At 43.4% G+C, this 14,787-nt stretch overlaps 1 protein-coding gene across 1 annotated transcript in view; it reads left to right on the top strand.

Moving 5' to 3' along the window:
* Window positions 1-783: 783 nt before the first annotated feature.
* slc43a1a (solute carrier family 43 member 1a) overlaps window positions 784-14,787 on the top strand; it is a 28,973-nt gene continuing 14,969 nt past the window's right edge. The window contains exons 1-4 of the mRNA XM_029729057.1: window positions 784-1,168; window positions 5,888-6,048; window positions 11,071-11,269; window positions 13,445-13,500. Of these exons, the coding sequence (XP_029584917.1) occupies window positions 5,895-6,048; window positions 11,071-11,269; window positions 13,445-13,500 (409 nt within the window). The 5' untranslated portion in view covers window positions 784-1,168; window positions 5,888-5,894. The remainder of the gene's footprint in view (window positions 1,169-5,887; window positions 6,049-11,070; window positions 11,270-13,444; window positions 13,501-14,787) is intronic.

Here is a 14,787-nt window from a genome sequence, read left to right as displayed (position 1 = left end):
GAGAGGCAGGTTGAGGCTTCCAGGATGAGAGTAGTGCAGAAGTTGTCATATGCTGAGGCATTGAAGAAAGTAAGGAAGATGGGTCAAGGGGGAGGGCTCCTGAGAGGAGTGATGTGAGTAGTAGATATGTACCAGTATATAGGGATAGGCCAACAAGTGATATATTTGTTTCAGTAAGATAGAATTTTTAGCATTTATAGCAATGGTTATCAACTGTACTGCAGGGATAGAATGTAAGTCGCAGAAAATTGAGGTTGTGGTGGCAGCTGCAGAGAGGTATTTGGGTGTGCAACATTTAGTTACAGGGTGTGTTAAGTGGTGGTGTCCCATCCTTTCAGGCTGTTGGCCTGAAGTAGGACTAAATAGATTTAAGTACTGGGGTAGTGTGGTGTTTATCGTTTTTGTGAGTGTAGTGTTAGATGGTAGGGTATTTGTCGATGTATACATTTTTTTCAAGCAACGTATAAGGGATTTATACTCCAGTCTACTAGGAGGCGGTAATGCAACATTTATTGGATGCCAACCGCCGTTAAACCTAATCGAAGTAGAACGAAGAATGTCGTGGCACATCAGTGGCAGTTGTTCAACATTGTAACATGACTCACAGATAGAGGTGAAAATATGTGAAACATAATGTCACAATGAAACGTATAGAACCCATGTCACCCATTCTAATATATGTATAGTTTTCTTATTTTAATTTTAGGGGGTTCATGTCAAGAGCTGAACATCGTCTTCCTCTCTCCTGACTCACTTTTTCATCATTGCCACTTTCCAGTAGGCTAACCTACAGGTAGCGGGCACCCAACATTAGTCCTCGCTGGTAGAGAAAGCCATGCCCCCAAAAGGAAAAATGTGACCACAAGTGACAAAGGGGGCGGATGGCTACGATTCTAGGAAGAAAAAAATACAGAGGGAGCGAGTTACGAAGTCAAATATGGAGGGGGGGAGAAAAAGGAGAGAGAGGGAGTAGACGAAAAAAGTGTACATTATGCGGTGCAAGTAACTACACGCGAAGAACACGGGGTAGGCTTGATATGAATCAGAGTCGTGTTTTGCTTTAGGAGGGGAAGAGAAGACATCGAAATAGTAGAGAAGTGTTTCTACAGCTACAAGAAACGTTCTGTCGACGTTGTGTTATTTATTTTTAAAAAGAAAAACAGCTGAAGTAAGTCATATTTTGTTATTAGAAACTTCAACATATTTTTGTTGACTTTGTATCTAAAAACGACACTAAAAGCTAGCAAGTGCCAAATATACCCACAAAGGTAAGCACCAGATGGCGAATGGATGGAGTTTTAGTTACTTTCAGAGATATATGTGCTTGTTAATGCGTTATTGCAATGATAATAATCGATTTGTTATGCTATATTTGCTTGTTGATGTATGTTTTGATGACAATAAATATGGCGGTTAATTAGGGCAGGACTACCTTTTACTAGTGATGCTCAGTTTGCGATTGATTCGTTCTTTTTGAATGACTTTTTACTGACATGAGTCATTATTCATTTTTCCGAGTGACTCGTTCATTTTCGTCGTTCGTTTGACCTGCTGGCCCTTTGGAATGTAAAACAATTCAAAATTCAACTGTAGAATTCACACAAGGACAACGTGGTGCAAATCACACATCGTATAATGTTAATTCGAAGTCTGAGTTCACAGTAACGAGCGTAACGACTACGGAACGTTCACACGCGCCAACGACAGGCAGGTTTGAAAGAACAATAATATATTAATACATATATTATTACAGTCCCTGGTTCGAATCCAGGCTGTATCACATCCGGGCGTGTTTAGGAGTCCCATAGGGCGGCGCGCAATTGGCCCAGCGTCGTTCAGGTTTTCCCGGGGTAGGCCGTCATTGCAAATAAGAATTTGTTCTTAACTGACTTGCCTAGTTAAATAAAGGTTAAATAAAAAATAAAGGTCAGCAAGAGTGAACTTCCTTCCTAACAGTGGTGGGAAAAGTACACAATTTTCATACTTGAGTAAAAGTAGAGACACCTTCATTGAAAATGACTCAAGTAAAAGTGAAAGTCACCCAGTGAAATACTTCTTGAGTAAAAGTCTAAACGTATTTGGTTTTAAATATACTTAAGTTTCAAAAGCAAAAGTACACATAATTTCACATTCCTTATATTAAGCAAACCAGACAGAATGTTTTTCTTGTTTTTTAAATGTACTGATAGCCCCAGGGGCACACTCCAAAACTCAGACATCATTTACAAACTAAGCATTTGTGTTTAGTGAGTCTGCCAGATAAGAGGCAGAAGGGATGACCAGGGATGTTCTCTTGATAAGTGCGTGAATTGGAACATTTTCCTGTCCTCCTAAGCACTCAACATGTAACGAGTACTTTTGGGTGTCAGGGAAAATGTATGGAGTAAAAAGTACATTATTTTCTGTAGGAATGTATTGAAGTAAAAATTGTCAAAAATATAAATAGTAAAGTAAAGTACAGATACCCCCCAAAACGACTTAAGTAGTACTTTAAAGTATTTTTACTTTACGCCACTGCTTCTTTTTTTTTAATGAAAACTGAAAGTAAAGTCTTTTCCCTGACATGTTGTCCAGCTTGTAGAGGTTGGTAAACCCAACTGGTCAAGGTCAGATTCAGAATCATCCCTTGGGTCAGAAGAGAGAGAGGGAGAGAGCCAAATTGATTCACGTGATGAGTCACAATAATCAAATACATGGCCTCACTTGTTATAACTAAAGAGAATTCGTTTTAAAAATGCTCTGTAATAATATCCATTTCATAACGCTTTGTAATAGGCTACCTGTCACGTCCTGACCAGTATAAGGGGTTATTTGTTATTGTAGTTTGGTCAGGACGTGGCAGGGGTGTGTTTGTTTAGAGTGTTTCGGGGTTTACTACCACACATTTTCAAACCTCTTACCTACACAGCCTTGTCCAGAGCTGAGTAAATATCAAGTAGAAGTTAGTTACAGCATTGCATCATTCAGCTGTATCCTAGCTAGGATAGGGTTGTGCAGTAGTCTGCAATATAGGTACTGCAGGAAATAAAATTGGTTTGTGTTTCTCCCTTTCTCACTCTTTCTTCCACACACACAAACAGTACACACTGTGATTTGATAGGGGCCGCCAGTTGTTTGTTAACCTAAAATGAGCTGTTTCTTTGTGTTCCTACTTGTTTGCAAGCCTCAGCTCCCAGGACTGTGCTAGTCGATTAACCAATCAGTTGAGTGTCAACCGGTCTTTCAGTCAAGTGTTGAATTAATTTGTTGAATGGTGAAGTTAAATCAAAGGCAAGGGGATAGAATTTAGATGTTTTATTTTTGAGTAGTGCACCATCATAAAAATGTCTGCATTTCCTACACCACGACAGTCACCCGTCTCCTCTTTCTAACGACTAACGACCCACTCAAGACCAGGGGGAAGGAAGGAGTGATAACAGCATGTGGGGGGGAAAGAGGTGGGAAATCTTGTGAGGTGAGAGATAGGCAGAGGAGGGAAAGTAAGAGACAGACTTGTATAACTCAGTTTGCACACCACGTGACATGTTTCTATCATTTCTCATGCACATGCTACCACTAGCGCACAGAGGTTACTTCAGGCACACACGGAGATACATCTCGTTCTTATCTAATATAGCACAGAGATCAGCTTTTCCAGGCCTTTTGTCTGTAGTCCTACCTGTATGTGTGGAGGGGATTCTCTGGAAGTCCAATTCATGTGACAGTGCTGTAGATACTAGGACTAGGTCCTATACTTAGCTGATACATACCATCAATCAATCACATTTATTTATAAAGCCCTTTTTACATCAGCCGATGTAACAAAGTGCTGTACAGAAACCCAGCCTAAAACCCCAAACAGCAAGCAATGCAGATGTAGAAGCACAGTGGCTAGGAAAAACTCCCTAGAAAGGTCAGAACCTAGGAAGAAACCTAGAGAGGAACCAGGCTCTGAGGGGTGGCCAGTCCTCTTCTGGCTGTGCCGGGTGGAGATTATAACAGAACATGGCCAAGATGTTTAAACGTTCATAGATTACCTTCAGGGTCAGATAATAATAATCACAGTGGTTGTAGAGGGTGCAACAGGTCAGCACCTCAGGAGTAAATGTCAGATGGCTTTTCATAGCCGATCATTCAGAGTTAGAGACAGCAGGTGCGGTAGAGAGAGGGTCCAAAACAGCAGGTCCGGGACAAGGTAGCACATCCAGTGAACAGGTCAGGGTTCCATAGCCGCAGGCAGAACAGTTGAAACTGGAGCAGCAGCACGGCCAGGTGGACTGGGGACAGCAAGGAGTCATCAGGCCAGGTAGTCCTGAGGCATGGTCCTAGGACTCAGGTCCTCCGAGAGAAGAGAGAGAGAGAGAAAGAGAGAGAGAATTAGAAGGAGCATACTTAAATTCACAAAGGACACCGGATGAGACAGGAGAAATACTCCAGATATAACAGACTGACCCTAGCCCCCCGACACATAAATTAATACTGGAGGTTGAGACAGGAGGGGTCGGGAGACACTGTGGCCCTGTCCGACGATACCCCCGGACAGGGCCAACCAGGCAGGATATAACCCCAGCCACTTTGCCAAAGCACAGCCCCCACACCACTAGAGGGATATCAAAAGACCACCAACCTACTACCCAATTTAAAGGCAATGCTACCAAATACTAATTGAGTGTATGTAAACTTCTGAACCACTGGGAATGTGATGAAAGAAATAAAAGGTGAAATAAATATTTCTCTCTACTATTATTCTGACATTTCACATTCTTACAATAAAGTGCTGATCCTAACTGACAGGGAATTTTTACTAGGATTAAATGTCAGGAATTGTGAAAAACTAAGTTCAAATGTATTTGGCTAAGGTGTATGTAAACTTCCGACTTCAACTGTATGTACGGCAGGACCATTGTTGTTTGTGGAGTGTTATTGTCGCTGCCAGTCAATGTCTAATATTCCCTCGGAATCACAGATAGAACACATTTACAGACATAAGTTGCTAAGTGCCTGTAAAGATGTTACTCATTGTTGAGAGGGTAAAGGGAGCCGTGTGTGTGATTGTGTGTCCAGCATGGGGTGTCAGTTACAAGAGAAATCCCCCTCTTCAGATACTTTCTTGGCACAAAGGAGTCTGCTGGACTATGCCTAATCCCATTACACACAGTCACACACACTCCCTCTCTTTCTCCCCCCGACACACACCCTTTTCTCTCTCTCAGCCATCTCTCAATAAAACACTCTCTGTCCTTCAGACACACATGCCCAGACTACACAGTCACAGACAGGACCCCGTCATAAAGTTTGTTGAATGGATTTCCTGTTCATGCCTGTCTACCCCCCCCCCCTCCCCCACCCCCACTTAGGTTAACTCAAGTCCACAGACACCACCCCTCACTCTTTTTTTCCCCACTTCCCCCTCTTTCACTGCACTGTCGTTTTCTCTCTCAGCTGCTCGCTTAGTCCTTTTTTTACAAGTTTGTTAAGGTGATCATGACCGGACAGTAGGCTATTTGATATTGGCTGTTGGTCATGTCAGAGACTGAGGTCACCTGTCTTCTGTTGTGTGTGTGTGTGTGGTAGAGGCAGACTGGTGTCTCCTCCTGGTTTGAACTAAAACTGCTATTTATTCTGAAAAAGGACCAGGGGGTTTGGTGGGTGATGTTCCATGACCTAGTTTGGTCAGAGCTGTTCTGTTTTTTGAACTCTTTCTGATTCCAGAGAGGTGACTCACTGGATCCTAGCCAGTGTCCCCTTGTCAAAGTGACATGCTGGCCTATAGCTGGAAATGTGTAGTCTAATACTGTACTGTTGGCTGTAACATCTACATGTATTGATTAAACTCTCTCCCTCCCTCTCTCCACTTTTCTATTTTCTCACACACTCTCTCTCTCTCTCTGCATTCTTTCTCTCTCAGAGCAGCAATGGCGCCCTCTCTCCTCCAGGCCTATAGTAGGCGCTGGTGGATGGCTGTGACGGCGGTGTTGGAGAACCTGCTGTGTTCTGCCGTGCTGCTGGGATGGGGCTCCCTCCTCCTCATGCTGAAGGGCGAGGGCTTCTATTCACACCTCTGCTCAGGTAGGATACACACCAGGGTTTCCATTAGCCGGTAATAGCCGGCTTTTGGCCGATTAAAAAAATGAAAAGCCAATAAATATAATTGCAGCCAGCCAATAGTCTTGGGAAAAAATCCCATTGAGAAATAATGCATTTTAGCCTATTAATTGATTCAGATACCAGTGGGTGTAGCGCAACAGCTGCTGATACAGCTTAAACAAGATGTTTGTTGCCGCTGGAGGGAAACATGCGCTTTAATAAGCCCAATCATTGCGCAACGATTCCAAAGGCAATCACATGTATAAAAAAAACAATGGCCACGATTAAAAAGAACTACCATTTCTTAACTGGTAATTAAAGCGTGCTTCCCATTCGCCATTCAAGTGCATAGGCACCTAGGCAGGCTTCACTGTGTTACACACCACTTTGCAATGAGCTACAGGCAGTATGTATTTAGAAAACATAAAGTTAATTGTTTGAAACCTGAACGTTTTACTACATATTATGAGGCATGTCTTACCTTGCTTCAAAGTAGCCTAGCCAAACTCCAACCAAACTGCAAGAGCAATTATTTTATAGACTTAGTGGCCGGGGACTTTAATGCAGGGAAACTAAAATCTGTTTAACCTCATTTCTACCAGCATGTTAAATGTGCAACCAGAGGGAAAAAAACTTGAGACCACCTTCACTCCACACACAGAAAGCATACTAAGCTCTCCCTCACCCTCCATTTGGCAAATCTGACCATAATTCTATCCTCCTGATTCCTGCTTACAAACAAAAACTAAAGCAGGAAGCGCCAGTGACTCGGTCAATAAAAAAGTGGTCAGATGAAGCAGATGCTAAGCTACAGGACTGTTTTGCTAGCACAGACTGGAATTTGTTCCGGGATTCTTACGATTGCATTGAGTACACCACATCAGTCACTGGCTTCATCAGTAAGTGCATCGATGACGTTGTCCCCACAGTGACTGTACGTACATACCCCAACCAGAAGCCATGGATTACAGGCAACATCCGCACTGAGCTAAAGGGTAGAGCTGCCGGACTCTAACCCAGAAGCTTATAAGAAATCCTGCTATGCCCACAGACAAGCTCTCAAACAGGCAAAGTGTCACAGGACTAAGATCGAATCATACTACACCAGCTCCGACACTCATCGGATGTGGCAGGGCTTGCAAACTATTACAGACTAAAAAGGGAAGCACAGCTGCCCAGTGACACGAGCCTGCCAGACAAGCTAAATTACTTCTATGCTCGCTTCGAGGCAAGTAACACTGAAACATGCATGAGAGCATCAGCTGTTCCAAACGACTGTGTGATTACACTCTCCATAGCCGATGTGAGTAAGACCTTTAAACAGGTCAACATTCACAAGGCAGCAGGGCCAGACGGATTACCAGGACGTGTACTCCGAGCATGCGCTGACCAACTGGCATGTGTCTTCACTGATATTTTCAACCGCTGGTCAACACCATTATCCCAGAAACTCTAGGCCTAGACACACTCCAATTTGCATACCGCCCCAACAGATCCACAGATGATGCAATCTCTGCTGCACTCCACACTGCCCTTTCCCACCTGTACAAAAAGGAACACCTATGTGAGAATGCAATTCATTGACTATAGCTCAGCATTCAACACCATAGTGCCCTCAAAGCTCTTCACTAAGCTAAGGACTCTGGGACTAAACACCTCCCTCTGCAACTGTATCCTGGACTTCCTGACGGGCCGCCCCCAGGTGGTAAGGGTAGATAACAACACATCCACCACGCTGATCCTCAACACGGGGGCCCCTCAGGGGTGCGTGCTCAGTCCCCTCCTGTACTCCCTGTTCACTCATGACTGCATGGCCAGGCACGACTCCAACATCATCATTAAGTTTGCTGATGACACAACAGTGGTAGGCCTGATCACGGACAACGATGAGACGGCCTAAAGGGAGGAGGTCAGAGACCTGGCCGTGTGGTGCCAGGACAACAACCTCTCCCTCAACATGATCAAGACAAAGAAGATGATTGTGGACTACAGGAGGAGGAGGAACGAGGATGCCCCCATTCTCATCAACGGGGCTGTAGTGGAGCAGGTTGAGAGATTCAAGTGCCTTGGTGCCCACATCACCAACAAACTATCATGGTTCAAGCACACCAAGACAGTCGTGAAGAGGGCACGACAAAACCTATTCCCCCTCAGGAGACTGAAAAGATTTGGCATGGGTCCTCAGATGCTCAAAAAGTTCTACAGCTGCACCATCGAGAGCATCCTTACCGGTTGCATCACTGCCTGGTATGGCAACTGCTCGGCCTCCGACCGCAAGGCACTACAGAGGCTAGTGCGTATGGCCGAGTACATCACTGGGGCCTTGCTTCCTGCCATCCAGGACCTCTATACCAGGCGGTGTCAGAGGAAGGCCCTAAAATTGTCAGACTCCAGCCACCCTAGTCATAGACTGTTCTCTCTGCCACTACATGGTACGTGGTACCGGAGTGCCAAGTCTAGGTCCAAAAGGCTTCTCAACAGCTTCGACCCCCAAGCCATAAGACTCCTGAACAGCTAATCAAATGGCACCCAGACTGTTTGCACTGCCCCCCCCCCTCTTTTACGCTGCTGCTATTCTCTGTTTATTATCTATGCATAGTCACTTTAACTCTACTTACATGTACACATTACCTCAATTACCTCAACTAACCTGTGACCCCGCACATTGACTCTGCCTAAATTGCGGACCCTTCCGACTCTAGGCTATGCGATTTAAAACAATCTACAGTTGTTTTTTTAAGAAGCTAATAATCCTCTGTGGCCAAATCATTCTTTCTGATCTAGTAGCGTATTTTAAATGATTTATTTATGTATAGACAGGAGTAAGCTAATTAGGCTATATAATTTTGGCTATTGTGTTCAATTTACTTCCCATAGCCTTATGGAAGTGCCACCTATGTATTCTAACATCGGAGTTCGGTAAGAATGACAGATGCTGTTGCATCCGAGTTGCATGTTCTGTTAAGATAATTTACCATAAACTAAATGTGATTTCTGTCATTCTGAGAACCGTGGGTGGATGCCCTAATCAGGTTACGCAACCAATAGATACATTTCTTAAATGACAGGTAAATTAAAATGTTGCCAGTCAAATGTCCAGCGCCACATTTTCCTAACGGAAACCCAGATACACAAACACACACTATCAGAGGAGGAAGACTTACATACACAGAGGAGGAAGACTTACATACACAGAGGAGGAAGACTTACATACACAGAGGAGGAAGACTTACATACACAGAGGAGGAAGACTTACATACACAGAGGAGGAAGATATCCAGTGCATTCGAAAGTATTCAGACCCCTTGACTTTTTCCACATTTTGTTAAGTTACAGCCTTATTCTAATATTGATAAAATAGTTTTTCCCCTTATCAATCAACACGAAATACCCCATAATGGCAAAGCAAAAACAGGTTTTTAGAAATGTTTGCAAATGTACTGTCACGCCCTGACCTTAGAGATCCTTATCATTCTCTATGTTTGGTTAGGTCAGGGTGTGACTCGGGCGGGAAATTGTATGTTTTTTGTTTCTTTGTTTTTGGGCCGAGTGTGGTTCCCAATCAGAGGCAGCTGTCTATCGTTGTCTCTGATTGGGAATCATACTTAGGCAGCCTGTTTTCCACCTGAGTTTGTGGGATCTTGTTTTCTGTTTAGTATCTGTGCCTGACAGAACTGTGCACTTTCGTTTTCGCCTGTGTGTTTTTTTAATAAAAGTATCATGAACACTTTCCACGCTGTGCTTTGGTCCACTCTTCCTACCACCAACGAGAGCCGTTACATGTATTACAAATAAAAAATGGAAATATCACATTTACATAAGTATTCAGGCCTTTTACTCAGTACTTTGTTGAAGCACCTTTAGCAGTGATTACAGCCTCAAGTCTTCTTGGGTAGATGCTACAAGCTTGGCACACCTGTATTTGGGGGGTTTCTCCCATTCTTCTCTGTATATCCTCTCAAGCTCTGTCAGGTTGGACAGATAGAGGCTTGTCCCAAAGCCACACCTGCGTTGGCTTGGCTGTGTGCTTAGGGTTGTTGTCCTGTTGGAAGGTGAACCTTCGGCCAAGTCTGAGGTCCTGAGCGCTCTGGAGAAGGTTTTCATCAAGGATCTCTCTGCACTTTGCTCTGTTCACCTTTCCCTCGATCCTGTCTCCTAGTCTCCAGGTCTTTGCCGCTGAAGCAGCATGATGCTGCCACCACAATGCTTCACCGTAGGGATGGTGCCAGGTTTCCTCCAGACTTGACGCTTGGCATTCAGGCCAAAGAATTCAATCTTGGTTTCATCAAACCAGAGAATCTTGTTTCTCATGGTCTGAGAGTCTTTAGGTGCCTTTTTGCAAACTCCAAGCGGGCTGTCATGTACCTTTTACTGACGAGTGGCTTCCGTCTGGTCACTCTACCATAAAGGCCTGATTGGTGGAGAGCTGTAGAGATGGTTGTCCTTCTGGAATGTCCAATCAATTGAATTTACCACAGATGAACTCCAATCAATTTGTAGAAACATCTCATTGATGATCAATGGAAACAGGATGCACCTGAGCTCAATTTCAAGTCTCATAGCAAAGGGTCTGAATACTTATGTAAGTTTTTTAATTTTTATCTACACACAATACCCCATAATGGCAAAGTGAAAACAGTTTTTTTGAATTTTTTGCACATGTATTAATGAGAAGAAGAAAAAATGTATCCATTTTAGAATAAGGCTGTAACGTAACAAAATGTGGAAAAAGTCAAGGGGTCTGAATATTTTCCGAATGCACGCCACAGGAGGTTGGTGGCACCTCAATTGGGGAGGACGGGCTCGTGGTAATGGCTGGAGTGGAATGGTATCAAATACATCAAACACATGGTTTGATGCCGCTCCATTCCAGACATTATTATGAGCCGTCCTCCCCTCAGCAGCCTCCACTAATGCATGCTGTTCCTCATGCACGCACACACACTCTTCCTCAGCATAAACTGCTATCAGGGATGAGCGGTAACCTTTCCATCTCTCCCATAGAGAACGACACGATGGCCCACTTGCTGGCGATGGGCAACCTGACTTCCTGGGAGAGTGGTGTCTGGGTGAGCTGTGTGGACCAGGAGGAGATGCTCAACCTGGGCTTCACCATCGGCTCCTTCCTCCTCAGCGCTGCCACCCTGCCCCTGGGCATCCTCATGGACAAGTACGGCCCGCGCCCACTACGCCTCCTCGGCAGGTAATTCATTATATAACATTATAAACTGAGTGGTTCGAGCCCTGAATGCTGATTGGCTGACAGCCGTGGTATATCAGAGCGAATGTCACGGGTATGACAAAACACTTTGTTTTCCTGCTCTAATTACGTTGGTAGCCAGTTTATAATAGCAATAAGGCACCTCGGGGGTTTGTGGTATATCGCCAATATACCATGGCTAACGCTGTATCCAGGTACTCCACGTTGCGTTGTTGCCTATGAACAGCCCTTAGCCATGGTATATTGGCCATATACCACACCCCTTCGTGCCTTATTGGTTAATTAACTAGTGGTTAGTACCAATAGCGATAATTCAATATGATATCGATATCATTTGATATTCATATGAGCAAGGCATATCGGGATATCCGTTTATCCTTGGTGTTAACGTACACTATTCTGTAAATGAGTATACGTTACTGTTGGGGCGGCGGAGGTCTCCGGAGGCCTGAACTACCCAACCAGTTTGAATACAATGGGAAGCCCGTTGATGGCCCATCAGCAGGCAGTTAAGTATGCTAAAATAAAAAGTAAAATGTCTTGAGGTTAGAGAAGCTGGCCAGTAACCAGAGGGTTGCCGGCTCGAACCCCGAGTTGCCTGCGGCGAAATCTGCAGGGAGTGAGGGTTACCGGGTTCAATATCTTGTATACTATCTAACGCTGTTGTGCTCTTGAGCAAGGCACTATACCCCTAACTGCTCCAGGGCCGCTGCTTGGCAATAAAGCAAGCATTGTATGGTATTGTTCCTGCAAGCACAAGAGCCTTTCACAGGCTCTCAATTTAGCATACTTACTGCCTGCTGATGAGCCATCAACAGACTTCCCATTGTATCCAAACTGTTTGGGGAGGTACATTCACACCTGGCCCAATGGGCAATCAGCAAGCAGTTGTCAGATCTTTGCGAAGCCATGAATGTTATTTATTCAAACCGAGATTTTCCATATCAGTGGCCATCATGAATATTAACTATTGTCGAAACTAGTCATATAGCTCTAACTGAATAGTTTTTCCCAGCAAAGTACTTTCGCTGTATCGACATTTTCACATTTATATTTTAGTCATTTAGCAGATGCTCTTATCCATAGGAACAGGAGCAATTATGGTTAAGTGCCTTGTTCAAGGGCACATCGACTGATTTTTCACCTAGTGAGCACAGGGATTCAAACCAGCAACCTTTTGGTTACTGGCTCAATACTCTTAACCGCTAGGCAGTCCCCCCAAAAATTGGAATGGGAAATAGTGGTAAAGGCCAAAAAGTTAATATCAGACTGCTTAAAGGCAGAGGAAGTCAGATTATGCCAGATCACATATCCAGGGCGGGTGGAGGGGCATGTAGTATTTCGTGTCTCCTCAGTGAACATGGGTGGGGCTGTGTGTGTGTTTGTCTTTGTGTGTGTTTGTGTGTTTAAGGGAGTGGTTCTCAACTGATTTTGCCTTGGGACCCAAATTGAACCAGGTTGTCTCAGTAGCGATCCAATATTCGCATTGCCATTTCTTTGGCCAAAAAGCAATCTGGAAAACTATTTTTAATGCTTTATTGATATTTAATGTACCAATTATATGACAAGGGAACAACAGTCCCACCTTTTTCATTGTCAATAATTCCATTTTGCCCATATTCTTGATGAAGAATGTTAAGCTCACTAAAATCAACAAAATCTGCTAAATAGCGCTGCTGATAACTCTATATTGAAAATACTGTGATTGAAATATAGGTTCATTATCATTTCTTCACACTTTATACCTGGTTTGAGTCATTTAAATTCAGACTGGAGTATTCGCCACCCATTCGAAACCTCCCACCAGTTGAGAATTGCTGGTTTAAAGTACACATGTCAATGTGTTGGCGTATGTGTGTGTTTTAGGTGTACCATAGTGGAGGTATGAGTAATGAGGAATGTGTGACAGGCAAAAGAGGTGTGTGAATGCTGTAATGACAGACACACTGCTCGAGGAGAACCTCTGCCTCGTTGGAATCTCTTCCGGCAAAAAAGGAGAGAAAAAAGCAAATAGAGAGAGAGAGAGATTTGACTAGTACACCTCTCTCATCTCCCTCCTTGTCTTGAAATGTACCGATGTTATTTGCTAATGAATGTATAATAATGTATTTTTTAGGTCTGGATGTCCATCTAAAAATGAAACTTCCTTTTTTGCAGTTTTTGTTTTGGTCTCTCTTGTGCCATGATGTCAATATCAGCGTACGATCCTCATCGTAAGTGACAGACATTATCCTCAACACAGGCACGCATGCACAAACAAACACACACACACACACGCACGCACGCACGCACGCACACACACACACACACACACACATGCTGTCACTTGTCGATACCTGTAGACCAGGAGTCTCCAACAGGTCGATCACTAGCTACCAGTTGCTCACAGCCCACCTATGAGTAGCTCGTCATTCAATTCTGAAAGTACATGCATTTATTTTCATGAGTTCCATCGCAAACTGTCATAAACATAAAGCTCCCAGCTACTATCCAATCAAAGCAATAATGACATTATCCCACCCCCGGTTAGCCACAATATCTGCCTATTAATTTCAGCCAATATTGCCCCTGTCTGTCTGTTTGGTGTGTAGCCAGTTAGTGATGCTAATGATAACCATCTTGTGGGTAGACAGAAAGACATTCCCCCAAAACATTTTCAATTAAAGGGAAAATCTACTCAAAAATGATATTTTGGTATTTTTTCATTAGTCCACTGTTGATACTGTCCCAAAATGTTTTCCATGTCAGCAGTCAAGTTTTCAACATACTGGATTTTCAAGAAGCAAAGTGTCACCTGGGTGAACTTTCCCTTTAAATATTAACAGAAAAATTGGCTAACCTGACAGAACTACATTATTTGTATCAATTGAGTGGCGATTTGTTTGCAAACTCTGCCATGACGTGCTGCAGCATTAGGCCTAACAGGAGAAACATCGCTAGACCGACACATTCCTCTGTTGCTAGATGCGCAATGAGGAATTACACAAAATAAATTCAATTTGTTCGTTTTTTCCAGACCTCACAAATAGTCTTCTGATGTGATTTAAGCATGGGCATGGAAAATAAAACAGAGAACTGAATTCAGGAAAATATAAAACATTGTTTATTAACCATTATTTTACCAAGTATATTAACAGAAAACACATCTCTTGTACACCAAGGACCCAGGGAAGAGTAGCAGGGTAGAGGAGAAGAGAAGAACTTGCCTATTTGAAAGCTATAAAAAAATGTGTAACTTGCGACATGTTAGATTTTGTTAAAGTAGCTCTCATGCTAGAATAGTTTGGAGACCCCTGCTGTGAACTATACACTTATTCATGCACCTAGTCAACAGTGTTTAAAGAAATAATCGACTTCAAAACTATATGTTGGTATTTGTTTCATTAGTCCACATTAGCCCCAAAATGTTTTGCATGTCAGCAATCAAGTTTTCAAGATGTGGACTAATGAAAAAATACCAAAATATTATTCCTTTACCTCCTCTATCTCCTTTTCTCTCT

This window comes from Salmo trutta, chromosome 3 (assembly GCF_901001165.1).
Source record: "Salmo trutta chromosome 3, fSalTru1.1, whole genome shotgun sequence".
NCBI lineage: Eukaryota > Metazoa > Chordata > Actinopteri > Salmoniformes > Salmonidae > Salmo > Salmo trutta.
This window is presented reverse-complemented; position numbering and strand designations above follow the sequence as displayed.